Source organism: Tauraco erythrolophus, chromosome 6, assembly GCF_009769465.1.
Source record: "Tauraco erythrolophus isolate bTauEry1 chromosome 6, bTauEry1.pri, whole genome shotgun sequence".
NCBI lineage: Eukaryota > Metazoa > Chordata > Aves > Musophagiformes > Musophagidae > Tauraco > Tauraco erythrolophus.
In genome coordinates, this window is record NC_141470.1 from 61,914,689 (window position 1) to 61,936,362 (window position 21,674).

At 48.0% G+C, this 21,674-nt stretch overlaps 1 protein-coding gene across 1 annotated transcript; it reads left to right on the forward strand.

Annotated features, from left to right (window-relative positions):
- The first annotated feature begins 272 nt into the window (after positions 1 to 272).
- EXOC3L4 (exocyst complex component 3 like 4) lies at positions 273 to 20,709 on the forward strand. The gene is made up of 11 exons (XM_009978690.2): positions 273 to 621; positions 4,291 to 4,942; positions 7,924 to 8,041; positions 9,097 to 9,222; positions 10,453 to 10,553; positions 12,297 to 12,392; positions 14,583 to 14,697; positions 16,754 to 16,876; positions 17,577 to 17,729; positions 18,690 to 18,811; positions 20,547 to 20,709. Exons 1-11 carry the CDS (start codon positions 279 to 281, stop codon positions 20,707 to 20,709), a joined length of 2,112 nt encoding a protein of 703 aa, XP_009976992.2. The 5' UTR covers positions 273 to 278.
- Positions 20,710 to 21,674: the final 965 nt, after the last annotated feature.

Consider the following 21,674-nt stretch of genomic DNA (forward strand, 5'->3'; position numbering starts at 1 on the left):
GCCCAATTTATGGGCTTAAGTAGAGTTTTCCAGAGCTAAAAGAAGGCCAGCCCCTGGTGTCTGTGGGTAGAGAGATTGCTTCAGTAACTACAGGCTAGAACAACTTGTATTTGGCACAGGAAAGGGATGGGCCAGATTTTTAGGCCAGGGCTGACTTTGGAGATGCAGTAATACCCTGTTACAAACATCTCATCTAGTTCTGCTGGTTTATTCTTTTCAGTGATTACCGTCAACCTGTTTTGGAAAACCCCTTCTTGAAAGACAAGATAAAAAGAAATATGGAGTTAGACCCAAGGAGCAAGACCTCAGAACCAGCCTCTCCGATGAACAGTGCAGGGGAGGAAAAGATGGAGGTTACTTCTGAAATGAGCAGCCCAACTTTGCATAGCAGGGGCAGTGAGTTCTTTGAAAGAGGTTTTAAAACAATGTTAAGCATCAGGAAGTCAAAACAAAGTCCGAACAAAGATGAAGGAAAGGAAGGTACTGGAACTTGGAAAGGAAAACGACTTTCTTTGCGATTCTCCAAGAGCTACAAGGAGAACAAAACCACAATCTGTAACGGCGTGGAGGAGGTTGGTGAGAAGACAGAAGCAGAGCCCATTCAAGGAAAACCTCTTTCAGGTAAGATGTGAAACCACCGGTGTAAATTGCTTGGCAGAATATATGCAACCCTGAAGTAATCTACATTTTGCAAGTCCTGGGCCCAACAGAGGTGCTAAAGAACCAGGTGTCCCATTACAGGGCAGAGACAACTGCCACCCCTTGCACAAACTCGTTGCAGTGTTACCTGGCCCAGCCTGGGCAGGTCACCTGTCACCAAACGTGCTGCTCTGTGGTCTCCACTGCATTAGTTTAACCATATCAACAACCTATCTATCAACCTGTCAGCTCACATATCAGCAGACATATCACCCATCACACACATCAGTCATCAATCTGCTGAGCACAGTTTGGGAACTGCTGGTCTGACAATATCTAGAAGTGCAGCGTGGGCTATTCCTACACTACTGCCTGCATTTCACTTCTGGACAATTTCTGCTCTTCAGCTCTCAGACTGACGGTCCCCAGGCTGTATGCTGTACAGAGTGCTGCAAGGCCTTGATGGGGAAAAAAAAGATGGTTTGGATGTGGTCTGATTCAGCAGCTACATCTTGGTTCCTAATCTTAGAGTCTGCCTTGCAGAGAGACCTCCACAGATACTTTACTTTCTTACACTGACTTTCCATCTGTTTTTCTCACAACAGCGGTGCTGCAAGTATTCATTCAGTTTGTTTTCCTCAGGCTGGTTCCTTTCATGCATTTTGTCAGCATTATATAGATAGATCTTAGTCAAATTATAATAACTACCTTCAGCATAGCTCTCACCTTTTCTCAAGTGTGGGCAGGCTGCAATGACTGATCTTGATTGGAGCACCATTCTCCTCCACCTTCTCAAGGCAGAAGTGATACAATGCATCCACCAGGAGACAAGCTAAGATGATTCAATGTAGCTTGACCTTTACTCAGCCTAAATTTCTACAAAAAATTTCTTAGTCTACTGCATAGGATGTCATGGGGATCAGATAGAAGGACTGAAATTATCTCACTGCTATAATATGCTCTACTGTGCCATGAAGTTATTTACTGCTTTGCACTGAGGTGCAGTGAGGTTAGTAAGCTGGATCTGAGCCCATCTCATAAACTTTGCTAGTCTGTTCTCAAAGGATCATAGATGAGGAGTCACAGGAAATGTTACCACAAGCCCTTTTCATCTCCTGCAATCAACAATTTGAAGACTGCACAAACAAGGCCCATCCTGTGCCAAATAACTCACGATTGACCTAGACCAGAATGGCTCTGTCAGAAGCACATCCCATCCTGAGATAAATATGGCAAGTGATGGAGACTCCACCATGTGCACCATTAAGCTGCATAATGGTTAATTGCCTTTCAATTGTCTTCCTTCAACTACCAGCTGGCTGATCTTGTATTGCTAAATTAAAGATCCATTTAGCACCCAATATCACCTCCCTGAATAATTATCCTAGATGGTGATTAAATGGTGTTTTCTCACTTTGATAAACAGAACAGAATGTATTCCTTCAGTCTCTCACTGCAAGCACTTCTGCGAACACTTAACTTATCAAGAAGAGACTAAGTTAATTGGCACAATCTCACTCCCCTCTGAGTGCAAAAGCAACTGTAGCTCCATACCATGCAGGCACTCGAAGCTCTGTGCATTGTATGCTGCATCAATAGCTGGGTTATTGTTGTGTATTTCTGTCTTCATACAGATGCTCTTAGGCTGCACAGATTATTTAGTGCATATGGTATAAAATCTGTGTGCAGACAAGACCAAGGGCATAATGACTATGAAACAGTCCTTCATCTCTTCTTCGAGTGTTCTCAAATTTTTCCGTATTATTTTATACGTGTCTGTCCCAGAAGTACCAGCCGCACATGCCTAAATAATACCCTGGCCCTTCTCCTCTTTAATATTTGCCTTATGCCCAGTATCACAGTGGGATCTCCTGTTCAGAGCATTTGTTATGATGCTGGTGATGGTGAGAGCTTCAGGGGGCCTCTCAGAGAGAGGTGAGAGCTTCAGGGAGCTACAAGTGCTCTTGGATCTCCTCAACACATGGCAAATACTTGTATTACTGGCAAACAGGCAGTGGTTCTTGCACCAGCAAGGCTTTGAAAAAGAAATAGGAAACTCAGTAGACCTCAGCCACTTTGGGGGTAACAGTGTTTGGTGACTCCTCCAGCCTCAGCCAACACCAGCCAGTACTGATAGTGGATGCCAAAAGCAAAGGAGGTGAGGAAAACTCACATGAGACCTGAGCACCAGGAGAGAGCACCCACAGGTTTGGATCCTCCTCCAATGTGCAGACCTCCTCAAACCATCCAGGGACAGCAGCGCTCACCACTTGGAAAACAAGTGTCACTGGCGAGAGGCAGTGCTTGGCATCTGACTGTAGGTATATATACAGGCGATGAACAGCCAGGTCACCCAACCCTGAACCACCCCAGGCAGGTGAACTTCACATACCTGGCATACTTTGGTGTTTCTCCATTTCATCCTGCTGGGCCCCTGGGACCACCATCCTAGAGACTCTCCTCACTCCCCAGCCAAAGCATTATTGCAGATTGCACTAACTGCAGAGCTGAGAAGCTACGGCTTCTGTTCCTCCAGAAGTTTTCATTTGAGAGAAGGATGAGAACCCCAAGCATTCACAGAACATCTCCTAGATGTTTGGAACAAGTAAGAGACATCTTTCAGAGGCCATTTACTGTGGTAGGCAAAGGCTGGAACAGGTGGCCAGTCTCTGGCTTGCTAGCTCAGTCCCTACATCTCAAGGAGTCCTCATAATGCAAAACACCAGCAACAACCTCTGCAGTTTGCATTAGGATTTTGCTCCACTCTCAGAAATGCAGGAGCCAATTTAGCTGTGACATTAGTTGGGGATGTGTCTTAGGAAAACCTGATAATGCACAAAATCAGGACAGCAGAGGAGCCCAGGGTTTGCCGAAGGTTACATCTGTGCAGGGAATGTTCCCAAAAATGTACTAGGAGCATCCCCAAGGATCATGATCCCCTAGGGCTTTGGTATCTCTAGAGGACATGCTGGTGGGTAGGCTGGGGGTAGACATGGCCCTCCAGCGAGATGTCTCACCCAGGAAGGGGTCTAGACCACTGAGCTCCCTCCCAGCCCTCCGTCAGACCCCTGTGCACTCTCCCTGCCTTCTCAGACAACACACTGAAACACCCTTTCCACCAGAGATGACAGAGCTGGGCTGCACCACCGTGGTCAATTCAGCAGCAGAGCTGTGCTGAACACACTGTGTGTCTGTGTTAAAGGAAATCCTGCTGGTAGCGTATGTCCTGAACTGTCCCCACTGCCAGTCCCGCTTCAGCTCCACATTAACAGAAGCGCAGAGCCAGAGGTGGTTTTATGCAGACTGAGACCCCGGTGTCCCTCTGTGCAGCCTCGTTAGCCATTGCTTGAGGTTTTCCTGCAGGGCTGAAATCATTTTTTATATATATATATTTCCTACCTCTGAAACCAGCAGCTCAGAGATGTGACTCGAATTGCAGAGATTGCATCCCCACTGCTTTCCTCTGCTGTGTCAAACAGGAGCTGGAGGGATTGGGGGAGAAGGCGCAGGGAGGGCAGTCTCAGGCACAGCTGGGACCCCTGGCTCCTCAGAGCACCCCTGCAAGCCTGCCTGTGGGGTGTCTTGTCCTGTTACCAACCTGTCAATCACCTAATGTCTACTTTGTCCCAATCCCTTCTCTCCTTTCTGCAGTAATGGAAATCAATGAACTTATTCAGAAAAGGCAACTTTTGGAAGCATTTGCAAGTATCAAGTACTTGGAAGATGAGACTATAGCTGAACGAGATGCTGAGAAATACAAAGATAACCTTCAGGAGTTTGTGAGGAAATCCAAAGATGTGGATATGCTTTATAACTCCATCATGAACACGATCCAGTCTATCGTGGTAGAAACACTGGAGCATCCCACTGTAGAGGATACCCTGCTGACCTCCCTGGTGACTTTAATTGCCTGTGAAGAAGCAGCTCATCCTAACACAGGCAATGCTGCTGGTCCTGGGTCGGACTTGCTCGGCACACCCAGAAAGTGGAGGGAGGAGTGGAGGGAAGCTATCAATGAGAGCGCGAGAAAAAGAGTCCTGAGGATACCCATGGCATCGAAGGAAGAAGAGAGTTCCTGGCTTGATCTCCACTTAGGTGTTCTCCAGAAACATCTGAGTGAAGACTTACTGAAAATCAAGTTATCAGTAAAAAAGTGCTATCCGGAGGAGTACCGGGTGTGTGACGTGTATGTGGAGGCTTTTCACAAGGCCATTGCCTCACACTTGCAAGATCTCTCCCAGAGGCCGCTGGAATTCAATGAGCTCTACACCTTACTCGACTGGGTGGCCAACACTTACCGCAGGTAAGCTGCTGCTCTTGCCATGCTGCTTCAGCCTCCTCCAGGGACCAGCAGGGCCACAGGCTGCTTCAAAAGCACTGAGCTGTTTTCAGTTTCCTAAGCAAGCAAGAGCGATGCAGAGTAGAGCCAGATAACTAATCTACTAATAGGTGGGGACCAAAGGTTTGTGGACAAAACACTTGCTGCTTTTCACAGATCTAAATGACCTCGCTTTCCCCTCCCTCTCACTGTTCTCACATGCCAGGAAGCTCCTCCTTGCAGCTCTGATAAACCTGTTCCCTTTCTGCAAATATTTTGCAAGGTCCAGCAGCTGCTCGATGACTTTTCCAGGCACAGAGAGGGACTGGGGGGGACCCCTGCCTTCTTCCTGTTTAATTAAAACTATGATGCATTTGGAAACAGGTCATGTTATCCCCCATGTTCAGGAGTTAGAGTCATCTCGAGAAGGTGCCAAGACATCACCGTGTGGAATTAGCCACGTTAAAACAAAGGCTCTGGCTCAGATGTATTTGTTAGTTGAATGGTAGGTCCATGTTTTTTAGGGCCTCTTAAAGCTGTCTGTAATTCAAGTGTGACTAAAATATTCTAGAAGCTGCATAGTCATACCAAACACCATCCTCAGGGCACCCTGTGTGTGTGGGAGTAAAGGCAGGAATTCTTCACACGGCATTGCAAAGTGTGCTGCTGGACATTGCCTCCTTTTACAGACAAAGGAGACATCTAAGATAGGCACCTGTAGAAGGTGTAGGCATTGTGTGTCTTCAGTTGTTCCCTGGGGTAGACCATAGCCTGTCATCCCAGCCCCAAAGAGCTCCCAGACTAAAACCCAACAGAAATACACAGCGGGATGGGAAGGAAGGGAAGTGACATCCACAGGAGATGAGTCTGCTAATAAGCACATAAGAACAGCCATGTCAAAGCAAAAACACGTCTGCCCCTATGGCTGGTCTCCAGGAATGGCCTGAACCATATGCCTAAGGGTGGGACAAATGCAAATCAAATGGCATCCCTCAAACAAACAAAAAAGGAAAGAAGGCAGGAGTATCAACACTGACTCAAACAGTGGGCAACAATGGACAGGAAGGGGACAGTTGCGGAGCTGGGCAAACAGCAGTGACACTTGACCAGAGGACTCCTAGCCTGGGGTAGATTTTGCTCAGGGACATTTGGACCACAGATGGTCTTTGTTTTGAACAGCCCTCAACAGATTTATTCTGTGAACTTGCCTAGTTCCTCCTAAAACCCCATTTCTAGTGTGGTGACCATGATGACCTGTGTGTAATTCCCTGAGCATCATGGCACAGGCTGACCAGTGTTATGGCAGGACTGCTATGGGAATGACACTTCCACCGGTTGCCCCTTTCCCTCGTGTCCCTGCAGATCTCATCTGGAGTGAAATTCCTGCGTGTTCCCAGCCCCTGGGAACTGTACTGCATCCCAACATTGCAGGAAAGTGGGGAAGAAAAGGGCTTCAGCAGCCAGGTTATGAACCAAAGAAAAGTGTCCCCATCATACTTCCCCAACTTGCTGTGAAAGAGCTTTTAGAGAGCTTGCAGCCCTTTTGGGCACTGCTTGCAATCACCTTGCTGGGTTGGGCTATTTCCATTTAATTTGAATTTGCCCATTTTAAAAGAACTTCATCCTCTCTTGGGACCCATCCTAAAAAAGAAGAAACTGTCTGACCCAAACTCATTATTGGTGCTATGATTCAAACAAATGGAAGAGAAGAGAGGGGAATAAGCTCCTCGAGCACGTAGTGGAGCCAGTCCTTTCAGTCATGGCGGAGAGTTTGCATTTAAATCTGTGGTGTTCTTTTAAATGAGCAGCAAACTCCTGCAGCAGCTGGGCTGTGCAATGCTCCACGTGTGCAGATGTACCTCTCTGGGAAATCTGAACCATGACTGCAAGAACATTGACTCCAGGACACTATCAGCGGGCTGAGCTTTGTTTCTGCTGAGCAGTCACTCTGCACCAGCCTGACCTCGCACATTACAATCCTCACCTGGATCCAAACTTAACCACGTGCTCAGCAGTGGTTTAGCGATAGGAACCCTTTTCAGTGGTTGAACAGTCTGTGTGTAGAACATTGCAGCTCTGATCTTTGCTAACCAGATGACTGCTTGCAACTTATTCAAGTATATGAACATTTGCTTCTTTCTCCTCTCTACCTTCATCACCCTGAAAGATGAAACACTTCCACGGTCCATGGCAGATTGCAGGGGTAGCACATTCAATCGTACAAGCTAACAACAGATTTCTTCTCTTGGAGGGAGAAACACAAGTGCTCCCTCCCTTTCCCTGCCTCTCCACTAATCAGCTGGCCTGATTACACAGCAATCCAGAGGAAAGCGAGCGGTGCAGTCGTGTGTCAGCTGAGTGCGCTTTGGAGTCAGACTCTGTAGCTGCACCTCCACCCACCGCTTCCATCTGCGGAGGAACCTCTGTGCGGTGATGGCCCATGTCCCAAGCATGGGAGTGTCTTCCAGAGGGCTGCCCTGCGCAGAGCAGGACCTGCTCTGCCACCTCCCCTTGCAGGGGTGATGCTCAGGGAAAAATAGCAGGCTGGCTGACGTAAGCTGTGATGTGACACTGGAGAGGAGCCGGGGAGATCAGCTAACTCCAAAGCGGCATACTGCTACAGGAATTACCCTGAAAGGCATTTCACAGGCTTGTAGTCAAATGAATCAGCTTCAGGTTGTTTATTTAAAAAAGTAAATTCTCATAGCACTTTTCATGTCCAAACAACTCAGAAGTCTCATGATTTCTAAGGTGGGCTGGAACCTTAGATCATTTTAATTTTGAATAATTAGGATTTTGAATAGCAAGGAAAGATTTTCGTGTTAAATCTTGAAAACAAGCATCACCATTTAAGCTTTAAGTATATTTCTCACGGCTTAATAGTTATGTAGCTCATGCCACATGAATATTCCATCAGTTTACTCACACTCTGAGGCAACACAATTTGTTTGTTTGAACCTTTCCAGTGAACTCTTTCTGGGTCACCCTGATCTCAAACCAGAAGTTAAGACAGAAGACCTGTCCCTGCTGCTAACACCAGCTGATTGGGATAAACTGAAAAACGACTACATTGCTTCTGCAAAGGTGAGAGTTTTGATCTTGCCCCTACGTGCCCCCCAAGGAGGGTATGGGACCCCAGCCTCCCGGGCAGAGGTCTCGGATGGCTGCATCATAGTTTCCAGCCCCTCCAGGTGCTAAGTGCTGCCAGCACCATGCAGAATGGCCTTTAATCAAAAGTGAAAAATCTTGAACAACAATTCTGAGGCTGAAGCAGGCCATGAGCTTGAACCTGGATGGTCATAGAGCCAAAAGGACTGTTCCAGACCCAAATAGTATGGCAGCGGCATACCAAGAAGTCATAGCTGGGCTTCATCAGACTGAACACATTGCAAAGTTAGGTGTAAAGACATTTTAGCTGCTACTTTCACTGTCCGTGAGCTCCTCCAGCACATCTGAGGTTTGCTATAGCCAGACAACTTTGGGCTTGTCCCCAGCAGAGGACCTCCACATGGTTCAGCTCCTCCTGGGAAGCCTCTTCTGCAGTTGTCTTTTCGCCATCCTTGGCTGGGACTCTGTGCGAGAGACTACATGCTTTCCTGGGTCTGGGATGGGCTCAGACATTTTCTTGCAAACCATTTCTGAAACCGGGCACTGCTGAAGGTGAGCTCAATATACTCAGATTAATAAAATCAGTATTGCTCCATTGTGCTGGTGAAGGATCATTCTGTTTCACCAGCAAAAAGACTGATTTATCAGCCAGGGCCAAACAGTGCTGCCACTTACACAAGTGGCTGTACCACCAGAAAGGACCAGTTTGATCTTTAATCCTGACCTTGTGCATTATAAGCGCTGGAAGACTTTGCAATCAAGCAAACAGCTGACACAACATTTCCCTGCCAGGAGAATGATTCTCCCTTGGTTTGGGAGTTCCTTGCCCCCACACAGCACAGCTTCTGATTTTTCCCGAGATCCTATGCAGACCAACAGGGTCTGAAGCCAGGCCTTTGTCTCTGTTTACCTTTCTGTGCCGCACCGTGAGCCTTGCACACGTGCTGACGGAGCAAAACACGGCGAGCCGCTTTACTCACGCTTGCTTCGTTATCCTGAGCTGCATGTTTCTTCCTACGTTTAACATTTAGGAGAAAATCAAAAGCTATTTTGGAAACATCCTGAGACTGGAGGTCACGGAGAAGTGGGAGAAGGAAGTTCATCCAGAAATGAAGGAAAACCTCTACCACTCCTCGCTCTCCTTTGATATTCAAACGGTATTTAATTAGCTGGGGAAAAGTGGGGGGGGGCTCTGTGGCTCCAGGGAAACTGGATTGTTACCTTCTGGGGTGGAGGTACCGCCTCCTGCGATAATTTATGTTAGTCACGCACTGGCAGAATACATTAGAGCAGAAAATGCCGTTTATTACAACTTTTTGCTCTCCCGCTTGCCTTTTAGCTGCAAATTAACCCTGCTGCCAATTGTGTCAGCAACATAATAGGCAACTGATTTTGAAGTCCTTAAATTTCTTTGATTAGAAAGAAGAAAGAGAAAGGAAAAAAAGGCGGAAAGAAAAGGTTTGTTAGAAAAACCCCGTGGCTGAAAGAGCAACTTTGTCCCGGGGCTGCGGCAGCCGCAGAAAGGCGGTAGGCAGTGACAGCCACTCCAATTTAAACAGTACAAAAAACAAAAGCTCCTACTAGCTTCAGGGGCTACAGGGTAATAAATCCAGGAGGGGTTTGGATTCATTCTCCTCACTCAAAGGCTTGAGTCATTTCAATTAAATAATATCAAAAAAAAAGGAGAGAGAAAGGAGAGAGAAAGAAAGAGAGAGAAAGAAAATCAAAGAGTTTTGCCTGCTGCCGTGACTCATTTTCCATAAAGGAATATTACACGTTGTGTGATCACCGGGAAGGCAGGTCTGAGTTGGATTAGCAGATGGGTAGGATGCCTCAGGAAGCACCAGGGTGGGACTGTAGCCTCCCTCACTCCGAAGGGGCAGGCAGGGTTGTGGGAATGGGATCTAGAGAGGAGCCCCAGTGTAAGCAAGATTTTAGGGTGATGTTGACCTTCCGTGTGGCCTCAGTATCACTTCTGTGGAGGGGGCCCCCAGGGACACTGCTTATAGCCACCCTCAGCATAGGGACGCAAGGATGGCTCAGATCCCCTTGGGCATTGGGTTGGGGATTGATCCCTCCTGGAAATCTCCCCAAAAAAAGAGGACAGCACCAGGGTGACTCGGAGCTCCAGTTGACACCACGTCTAGCTCACACTCAGACAGCAGAAGGACATGGGGCCATTAGGGATGAATGATTATGACACAAATCAACTTGTGCCTCTTGGCCCGTTCTAGATTACTGTTTTTAAAACTGCCAGAGAATAATAAAAACCACTTGGCAACAAGTCGGCTGTTTCCCCTTTTGCTAGGTGAGCCATTTTTATTAACCAAAGGATGTTTCTCCCATGCTTATCCTATTCATTGGTGGTTTTTTGTCCCCTCTTCTAGATCATTGGGGAGCACATGAAGATATCTGGAGCAATCAGCAGAAGCCTGGAAACGAAAACACTTGAGCTGTGCCTGGCAGAGCTGCATGAATTCATACCAAGGTCATCACCACTCTGGGCAGCACGTTCCTTCCAAATGGGTCCATTGGTAAAAAATCAGGGAAAAGGTCTGTGCACTGGGCCAGATGCTAGCACCAGCAGGCATGGGCCTGCTCCTGGAAGAATTAGAGATCACAATGAACCCAATAATGAGCAAGCAGCAAAACAACTTAGAGGGAGTCATAAACAGATGCAGGTGGGACTCTTGCAAGTCCCAAAATCTGAGGTCAGAGGTCCAGGAAGGAGCTACTGGTTGGAAAGGGATGGGACTACTGTGGTCCCATCCATCCAGGACCTTTGTGGTGTTGGATGCTGGTCGCTTGCAGGTATAGTCACGAGCAAGCAGCAGTTATGGAGCCCCACACCCAGGGCCTGCTTGCCCAAAACATCATCTAGGTGTCATGAGGTGAGTCTCACCAAGAGGATTTTCTCCTGTATCCCGTGGCTGTGTGATAGAAATGACTGATAGGACTCTCTCTGTTACATTGAGGCAAGACACATAGCTGGGCTGCCTTCTGAGTCTTTTTAAAATTTATCCAGTGTCTAAAGGACACAGGACCTTTCCCCTTTGCTGAAATAACATTTTTCTGCTTGGTAGTCCCTGAGTTATGGCCTCAGACCTTCTCCCCTGCCATATGCTTTGGGGATGCTTCAGGGAACGTTTTTGGCTCACAGAGAGTCCCAGCACAACAATACGGTTTCTGAGATGGTGAACCTGGGGGGTGGCAGGTGTCCTAAGTGCACTAAAGGCAACACTTTCCCTTCTAAACCATCATCTTTAATAGTCCAGCGATCTCCACTTGTCTCCCATACGCTGAGTGAGCAGGGTAGTTCAAACCAGCTTTTTGGCTTTGAAGTCTGCCTGAATTTTTGAGGAGAAACGCAGTACTGATGTTCTACTCTCTTTTTTCTTTCTTTTACCCTTTTTCCCCTTTTTTCTTTTTTTTCTTTGTTCGTTTTTCTTTTTCTTTGTTGTCTTTTTTTTTACTTTCCTTTTTTTTTTTTTTTTTATCAGAATTGGTATAAAATGCAAGCCGGGGCAGCAAGAGCTCTCAGATGAAAGGGTCACTGAAACTTAAGCTTATTCCTAAACAAACCCAAGATGCAAGTGGCTGAAGCCGGCCCAAACAGGTTCCTTTACCCTGACAAAGAATGGGACTACCAGGCAAAGCCTGCCTGAGCACGCAGCCTCCCGCCAGCAGTGCAGACCTGGCTCCAAAACAGCTGACCAAACCATAAAAGCTGTGCTACACAGAAAACAGCTACCTAGCACATCACGCTGAGGTTACGGGGGAGAAATGTAGGTGTGCTGCCCCGTTCCCATTCACCTTCTGTTGCAAAATCAGCCCTGAGGTAAATCCTTTCCTTGTGTGCTTAAGAGGCTACATAGCATATTGCCCCGAAAACCAGAGAAACAAAGGATCAGACCAATGAGCCCGAGTACCACAGCTGCAATTAAACCCTCAGCATGAGGAAAAGTCAGAGATTCGGTGTGCTGAGATCCCTGGCATCTCTCCAAAAGTGCGACGTACTCGCTCAGGCGAGCACACCCTAAACCCGTAATTATCTGCCATCTATTCCCCTCCAGTGCACGCACATGTTACGACAGCTGGAAAAAGCATGTCCACATACAGAGGGGACAGATTGGGCCAATGACCGGTGCCTCCTGACATCGCTGTGTACACAGAAGACGAGCCATCCTCGGTCCTCCTACCGTTAGGGTTACCTGCGTGTGTTCTTCCACAGGTTCGGGGAGGAGTTCATGGCGTGGAGCACTTCCCAGGACAGCCCCATCTTTGCACCCTATTTCGCTGCCTACATCAACAGCTTCCATGACCTGGCGTAAGTCCACTCACTCCGAGCCGAGCCGCCACGTTGCTGGGGTTCAGGAGGGTGGCAGCATCCGGAAAGGAAAGACCAAAGTCTCCTTGGGGTGCCCCACTGTGTGCTCAGCCTCCAGCCCTTCCCCACCTCACGGGGGATGTTTGCCCAGAGATGCAGATAAAAGTTACCTCATTGGGGCAAAAGGGTGAAAAGATAGAGGTGGGGATGTATCTGGTGCAGAGACGGATCCAGTGGTTGTGTGAAAGCTTTAAACTGGTTTTCAGCCCATCTTTTTCAGCCTCAAAGGAGAGGGTTTTTGCAGTTTTTCGTTCTGGAGGTTAGCAGAATAAACCCAGCTACACGCCCTGATGGCTGGTTTTGGCACTGGGTTGGAGGACACTGCAAAAGCACTCAACCTGCAAATAACCCCCTGCCATTGCTGCTGGCAGAAGGAACTTCTAGGATTTTGCATGTGTTAAGAGTTAGTTATTTAAAGCCATGCGTTGAAAAGGCCTCTGGTGAACAGGTATGCCCACCAGCTCTATCAAAGAGCTTTCAGGAGAGGGGCACTCTCCCTAGAAGTAGGACAGTGTCAGTTACTGTGTGTCTCAGGGTCCGGTCCATCAGCCCAGTACTGTGGCACATGGTCATCCTGTGCTTTCCACCCTGCAGCTGCCCGCACAGCTGCCACAGCTGTGCCAGTGCCGTGGGGAACTGGGGCTGCTCGAACATGGTCTGCAGCCATGCAGGGTCACAGCCCACCGAGGCCCAGGGGCTCTCCAGCACCTGGGTTGTCCCTGCCATGCAGATGTGGTGCTTCGGAGGCCAGCCCAGTCAACCGACACGAGACTAACGCCTGGGGTCTGGCTGCCAAAAAGCTTGGCTGGTTACCTCCAGCCCATGCTGCTGCATCGCTGCCCGGCACTGCCCACAGCAGGGATGCTATATGCCAAATATTATTATGGGGATGCAGAGGATTTTCTCACAGGAGCCAGCAGCTCCAGCCACAGCGAGCACTACCGTCGGGAAGTCTCTAGATGGCACGGTCTCTCCAGCAATGCTAACCTGGCCCAAGAGTCGGCTTTCCCTGCCTCCTCCGGCCCCTGCGGAAAATCGCTCTCCCGTTCCCCGCTGAGGACTGGAGAGGTGGGGAAGGCGGAAGGCAGCCCCGGGCAGGGAGCTGGCAGGTGTTCGGGTGGTGGACCGGCTCTCTGCTGAGTTTTTTCTTGCGTCGAGTTAAATATTTGTCAGCTTGGAGTGATGAGTTGCTGGGCAGAGGTAGGTGCCCTAACAGCATGATTTTGTGGATGCTGGATACAGACTTCAGGTTTTCAACAGGAAATATGGACCTGAGCTGCCAGCCTGGGGTGAGAGGAATGCTGTTAGGTGTTTTGTAGTCCTGCCTAGGCAGCCTCAGACATATAAACTAGCTACCAGGCAATGGCAGGAACCTGCCATGCTCTGTGGTCACAGCAGTGGATGTGCCACATTCAGGGAAGCTCGGGGACTGCTAGCATTTTGGTGGTGCTGCCTCAGTTTCCCCTGGAGTGTATTACAGCAGGGCAGGGATGGAAAGTGAGAAGAAAGCCAGGAGCTCACTATGCCCCCAAAGCTCACACCTGCTGCCGGGGATTTCATTAACCTCTCAGGAGTGATGTTTTCTTCCTCATTAGCGTGAAACCTTGCAGAAGTACATGCTATCCCTAGGAAATTCCAGAGGTTTCTACCTCCATAGTTCACTGTCCCAGCCACTGCCAAGTAGACTCTGCGTGGAGTGAGTCAGCTGGGCTCTGGGGGATGCAGGGTCAGCAGCTTTCCCTTTTCTGGCTTTATTATTTACTTCTTCTTCTTGCCACATAAGCCCTTCAGTGCTCTCTCAGGTACCTGGAGATCAGTTAGCAGAAGTGTTGCTCAAGTGAAAACTTAACCAGCCTACGCAACTGTTCTGCATGATTGAACCATCGCACCTGATGAGGAAATGGGTGGGGTTTAAGCACACTCAGTTATGATTAATTTTCTGTATATAGGATTGTGCAAAAAGAGTCATTACTTTTACCCATTAAGTGTTTCCAAGAGGAAGTACTAGATATGTGAATTTATTTAATAATAATGCCCAAGATGCCCATTTGGATAAAATGCTTAGGGCACTGTAATAGTTTACATTTTAACTTTACCTCATTGGTGATGTCTCTCTCTCTCTCTCTCTAGGTCAGGGTTAGAAACAGTGTTTAAAGTCAACACTGAGGAACTGCAGAAGATTTTGGCAGCTCTGACAAGGAACTTCACAAATGTTTTTTTAAATAAATTAAGAACAAAAGCACAGGTAAGAGGATCTTGGCCACATTACTGCCTAAATATAAGGGGTATGTGCAGGACCACTGCAGCAGCTGAGGGCCATTGCCCTTCCCTTGTCTTGCTAACTAGACCTCAATTTGCAGCTCATGACACTATGTTCCCTCCAAAATGCATCGTGCTTACCATTTGTAGAAACCCTCCCTAACCCAAAGCGACACTTTAGTATCCTGGGAGCTTTTCTCTATAAGCAATGATACATTTGTCAAGCTGTTTACTTTAGTACAAGGGCAACCAAAAGAGAAGTGTATTAAGTGGCTACCAGCATTGCAGACAAAGCAGAGAGGGGAAACCTTGGTTTTCATATGGTTAACATAGTGAAGCAAAGGGGAAGTCAGCTAGACACTACCAATGGGACGTTTTTCCTTCTATCAAACCATCTGGATTTTTCAAGACTTTGATTTACTCTTATTTATTCATAGATCTGCCATCACAGTCCGTTATCAGCCTCTTCAGACAGGACAGAATTCATTCTGCTAGAGGTGATTTTTCCAGTCTGTTTCCATGGTGAAGAAAGACAGACTCTTTCAGTGTGAGGATGCTAAAGCTCTGATATCAGCTGATAAAGCTCTGATATCAGTTTAACTTGTCTTAAGAGGCCTAAAAGGCAAGGCGCTGCAATGCAGTTTGTGCTTCCCAGGTGCTGTAGACAGGACTTTCTGCTCTCAGACAGCTGGGGTCCACTAGCCCTAGCTGGTATAACACGAGAAATAGGGGAAATTAAGCCTTTGGTCTCACTCCTTTTCACTCATCCGAATTCACTTTCTAAAGCACCAAGCATAATTTTCCAAAAACAAGACGGTCACGCAACTGCTCCAATCTAAGCCAAGCCTGTCTGGTCAAGGGGACTTTCCAGTGTCTGCAGGGCCTAAGTGGCAGGCGAGGAAGGAGTCAAGCCAAGGCATTGTGCAAGAGAGCCAAAATGCCATGAGAACTGAGAGAGGCCGAGGCAAAACATTTCCAAACAGCCCTCCAACAGGCTGGGAGCACAGCAGGAGGGCACAAGTGAGGGAAATAATTGGGAAGGAGATTGCCAGGAGTCTAGCAACAGAGATTCTGAGAGCTGATAAAAGTACAAAGAGGATGTGCCAGAGAAGGGATATTTTTAATGTGGCCCTTAGGGGAGTCTCTTCCAGGTGCCACCAGAAGCCTTTAGCAGATATTACTGTTTCTGCGTGCAGACACATTAACTCTATGGACCCAGCAAGAGAAATAGCCTGCTGGGGGCACTTGGTCAGAGCACCTCATACTCATGACAGATGAGAAATGGTGCCATCACTCTCACGTCACCACTGACCATGAGGCATCAAGTTAGGGATGCTCCCAGCTGCTGTTCCACCAGCATCACATCAGAGCAACGAGCAGAAGGAAAATCCCGGTGAGATCTCACACAGATGTGGGGATGTGCAGGGAATATAGACAGCCCCCTGCAAAAACTGTGAGCAAAAGGAGTTTGATTTCCTTGTGGAGAACACTGGAGAGGTGATGCATTACTGGGCTAATTTCCAACAGATTCGCTACCAAGTGACTTGTCATGTCCATAGCTGGTGCAAACCCATGTAACCCTAGCATAAATGGTCACACACTACAGCCTCTTCTAGCTATGCCTGAGTTTCTTCTGATTAGCATTTACGTCTGTTTCTTCATCCATACAGTGGGAATACACATTTATTTACCTACGGAAATAGAGCTGGTGGATTAGAAGGCAGAGAGCGAGGAAATGAGGTATCCCAAGTAAGCCTTTAATGCCAAAGCATGTCCTACTCAAGGAGGAATGCTTCTCCTGCCTGCATCCCAGAAATAGGAAATGGAGGTCTGAATTCCCTGGGGTGCAGAGAGAAACCCAGCCTGCTCCGTGCTCCCGGTGCCTAACTCCTGCTGTGTCTTCATGCAGAGTGGGTGCACCATCAGCGCTCTGTGGTTTTCTGTTCAAGCTCCCTGAGCAGGCAGATAGCTGTGTGCCTTCAGCTAGCACATCGGCTGGTCTGATTATTACTGCTGCCATCAGTGAGTGTGTCTTTTTTCAGCCACTTCTGAAGAAAATCCTGACCAAGGACTGGATTTTGGCGACAGAAAGGCCGGACTCGCTGGCATCGGCAGTCTCGCAGTTCTCCGAGCACCTGCAGCACATGAGGGAGCCCATGGGGCAGGTGGGTGGCTGATCCCGTGCCCGGGTGCAGTGACACTGGAGGGGGTCATTTGCAGGCTGTGGTCCAACCTGCAGACTCGTATCCAGCGGTAGAGGCTGTTTATAACCTTGGGGACTGCTGACGTGGGGGAGCTCAGCTATTACCGTACTTCCACATGAGAACAAGCAACATCCTTCCTTTCTGTAATTTAGATACAGGAACTGATTTCTTTAAAGGGGAACAAAAAGCTTTGGTGAACACAACCACTGAACGTTGTAATTCCGTGAGTTGCAGGCTTAGGTACTCCTTTCACATCTATGCAGTTGTGAAATAAATGGGTAGGTGACAACGGCTCTATATTTAACATCTGCAAACACCACCAAAACACACTTTTAAAAGAACCCTAAATATCCCTCTTTGTTACTGAGGAGCCAAACTGCCAACACAAAATCACAGGCTGCTTCACAGTGACGAGTATTTCCATAGCATTCCCTTGGGCACTGCCATCACTCTGTGCCAGAGCAAGGAGCTGCGAGCCACCGGTTCCCTTTGGCAAAGCTGGTCTGGGCAGCATGTGCTGGCCGATGCGTTGCCTTCAGGCATCTCCGCTGTGCCCTGGGCTCCTGCTAAAGACTCAAGGGCTTCCCCTGCCCTCTCTCACTGCTGTGGCCTTGCAAGGGAACCATGGAAAAACCATGAGGTTTGTTTTTTTTCTAACCAGGAGCTTCTACATGACATTCATAAGTACATGGTGAGGGAATACATCATGCAGGTCATCAAACACAGACGGAAAATAAACAGAGAGACGCGGCAGCAAGTAAGCAAAAAGATGAACTTGGAAGCCAGAATCCTTAATAATACGCTCATTGATCAGGTATGTGAGTACCCTCCTGGCATCCTCCGTCGCTTCGTTTCTGGACGTGCAATGTCCATGCTTGGTCTCCTGAGTACCGAGACAGCAGGATTTTGAGGAGGGCAAGCCTCAAGAAACGTAAAAGAACTTGCAAGAGAGCAAGGAAGGTAGTTACTGCAAGATCATGGTGTGGACTTCCAGCCCAGCAGCTACTCTTCAGTAGCAGCTTGTGTGTGCTCAGCTGGCAGCTCTCTGACTGTTTTAACATGCTCCAGGCCCATGAGTGCTCTGTGTAGGGTGGGTTACGTGCTGTAGAATCAAGCTTATCCTGTGGCAACTTTTTCCTGGGCCTATTCCCTTGGGCCATGGGATACACCTTGCCTCTGAAGGATCTCTGCCTCGGGTACAGCTCATGGAGATGACTCCAGTGAGAAGGTCCATCTGGGCACACAATCTGAATGCAGGAGGGGGATGGGGAGAAAATCTCATCAGCCTGGGATTTTCAAGGAAGCTAAAGTTGAATTCATTGGATTTTGCAGAAGGTCAAGTGTGCAGGGCACTGAACCCCACCATGGTGGTTACTTGGCTGAGGCAGATCCCTCTCAGCAGTGAGGCACACAAAACCACTAGGCAGCAGGAGGATGAAAGCTCTAGCATCCACTGCTGTGCCGGAGCACAGCCACAACGCCCTGCTCGGGGTCTGGCTCACTGGGGTGCTCATCAGCATTGGGGAGCACAGGGTCAGGCCCTGGCAGAGCCGTGGGAGGTGCCTTGCCATTGCCACCCATTGCTGCCTTGACCAGAACCCTGTTGCCCCTCCAGCAGCCCCCTGCCCTCCTGATGGCAGCCTGTCCTGCCTGCAGCAGTCCTGCCTTACACTAGTAAGAGCGACCTACTGCCGTGCTCTGTGCTGCAGGTGAAAAGGCATTTTGCAGGTGCTGCGGTCCCCCATGACATCCCCATATGCCTCCTCGTTTGCAGGGCTCTGACTCCGACTGGCTCCTTCCTGCCATACACCACATTGCCAATATCATTGGGGAGAGGCAAAGAGACAAGATCAAAGAGTACATCAAGGAGCTGTGTCAAGATTATCCAGATATCAGGTATGTGAAACGACAGATGCCAGAGCTACTGGGCTCCATCCCAACCAGCATCAGCTGGCATTGACCACTTCTCTAGGGAGCCTGTCAGTGTTTGACTACCCTCTTGGTAAAGAAATGCTTCCTAAAGTCAAAACCTCCCTTGACACAGCTTTGAACCATTCCCATGCATCCTGTCACTGGATACCATTTTATTGCTCCAAATGAACCTTGTGCCAGGGAGTTTTTCAGTGCATGACCAGTATTAGCCCATTTTGCAGTCTCCAGCTTTGGAGCAAATAGTTTGTCTCCTTTTCTCAGGCTCAGACTTCAAAGTGCAGCAGATGTTGACACAGTTCAGCTGCAGTTTCTAAAAGAGGCTCAACACAGCCACTAATTTTGGAATAAATTGCAAATATTTTCTTTTGCACTTTCCATTTGCTGTTCCAAAGCAGCATCTGCAAAATTTAAGGCTTCTGGAAAAGCAAACAAACTAAGAGAATAGTTCTGCGCATGGCTAAGCAGCTGCATATCAGAAGTTACCTCCTCTTCTACAGCTCTTCTACCAATCAGTGAGAAGGAATATCGGTGGTACAGCTTGCAAAAAATTCCATTTCATCAGTCATTTCAGGAAAAGATCAAAGATATTTGCATGGACTTACACAGTTCCTGCTGGATAATGTTTATACAATCAAAATAAACCATGAATTTAACATATTACTCAGAATACTGAAATGGACCCTGAATTATTCAGGAAAAAAAAATGACATTAAATGCATTTTCCTCTCCCCAAAACTGAGGCTCAAAATTTTTCATAAGTGTATTTAACTTGAGTGGATCAGATACACTTCAGGCTTATCTGTGCAGGGAAATTCAAGACATGGACTTGAGAAAGAATAATTGTGCCTGAATAATTTCCTAGGTGAACACACCTACCTTACCAAAAAAAAAAAAAAAGCCTTAATCTCAATGGCCAGACCGGGAAGTGGACAGCTGATGAAGGAGGCAGTGCCTGTTGTGAGAGGGACTGGGGAGGTAAATGATGGTTAGCCAGGCTTAGTTATTTGAAAACAATTTTTCCAGGCAGAAAAGCCATTTACAGAGCTGTGATTTGTGGTACTTTTTCATAATTACCTTTAGATCCAAGCCAGGTTTTAAGGCTTGTCCTCTTAATAGATCTGTTTCCTGGGTTTCCATTATTGAGTAACATTATGTTTAACAATTAAGTTTGGAAAACGAGGCGGAACCTGCTGGACCTGCATTGCTTCCTGTTCAGGTCTCTGTTAATTCTTCCCCTGAGCTCTCAGAGACGTTGCTGAATCTGTATATACTGAAATTACTGGAACAGGATATGTTTCCAAGTTGGCTTTCCCAGCTCTGATCTAATTAGTGCCTGTCAGCTTCCTAAATATTAGCACTTCCATTACTCAACTCAAAATAATCATTAAATAAAAGGTCTGCAGCCTCTCAGGAATACTTGCAAAAGGCATCACATGTGTGTGGAGACAGAGGGGGATATTCCCCGAAGCTCCAGCAGCAGGAGGACATCCCACTAGTGCAGGGTAGTAGGGGCTGATGCTTGCTGGCTTGGTGTTTTGGGAGGCTGCAGACCCATCCTGGTGGCTCCTCCAGAGCAGTGAGGGAACATTCCGTGGCACTTTGCCATCACCTTGCTCCATCTCCGGCATGGTTGTGGTTGCTTACCTCTGGGCTGGTTTTGCTCACCAGGACTGAGTGACGTCTTGTTTGGTTTCTGCAGGAAGGAGCACATCCTGGCGGTCCTCGCGCTTCGGGGGCTGAGATGCACCAAGAGAGCGGCGATTTTTCGGCAAGGCTACCATGCACTGGAGAGCCCTGACAGTAAGGAAGGCAGCACACTCTTCGCTGAAATTGAAGCCCCAGTGACCACCAGCTGCTTCTAAAACAGAACCAAACCAGTAGTCAGCATCCTCCCTCCTCCTACGTTGCCTTTATGGCATGATCTACAATCTGCTACCCCGCCTCCTTCCTCTGCAAAAAGAACTTTTTGACTGCCATGGGAAAAGGAGTGGTTTTCTGAACTTGCTACTCCAAATTCAGAAACCAAAGGCAACAGATGCACCAAGACACTGGCCCCCTGCAAGAGCTCCTGGGCAGCAAATCCAGCCCAGGCACTGCATCCACCCTGTGTTCAGTACAGATTTTATTGCTAGGAGGCTGCTCTGTTGTTTGGTCCAAGATTGAGTCTCTTTTCAGAGAACAGGAGAAAATGAGAAGTTCACTCAGAGCTATATTAAGGCTTGGACTGTGTGTTGCCTAATTATATAGCAGCAGAGCAAAAGCCTCCTTCGTAATTAATGTCCCTGAGCAACCAAGGGGCAGCTTGGGCAGGAACATGGTAGTGCCCGAGCCTTATTTTCTCCCCTTCGAACCAGCTGACTGAACTGTCATGACAAGAGGTTGGTGACATTGTGACCTGATGTCACAAACCTGCCTGAGGAGGAAAACCTCGAAAGGTAACCAAACCCATAGATGGAACAGGCAGTACATGGACCACTCTGCACTCCAGGATGGACCCTGTGGCCTTTCTGGTGTTTCAGCAGATTTTCCTCACTTGTGGGCTGCCTTATAAAAGTCTTGTTGGACCAAAGTCTTGTTCATGCCATCGCAGCCTCTCTGTGTGGGCAGACATGTCTGGATTGGACATGCCATGTAGAGGGAGACTCCAAGTCCTCCTTGGTCCAGAGAAAAGGGCCACCATGACCCTAGTCCATTTTCTTGAATGTTCAAACATATCTTAACAAATCTGGTACAATCTGAGTGCAGTATGAAACCTAATGGGAGGTGGACACGCATAGTGCTACAGATCAGATCTCCTCATCTGGTGTAAACCAGCATCACCCCATTG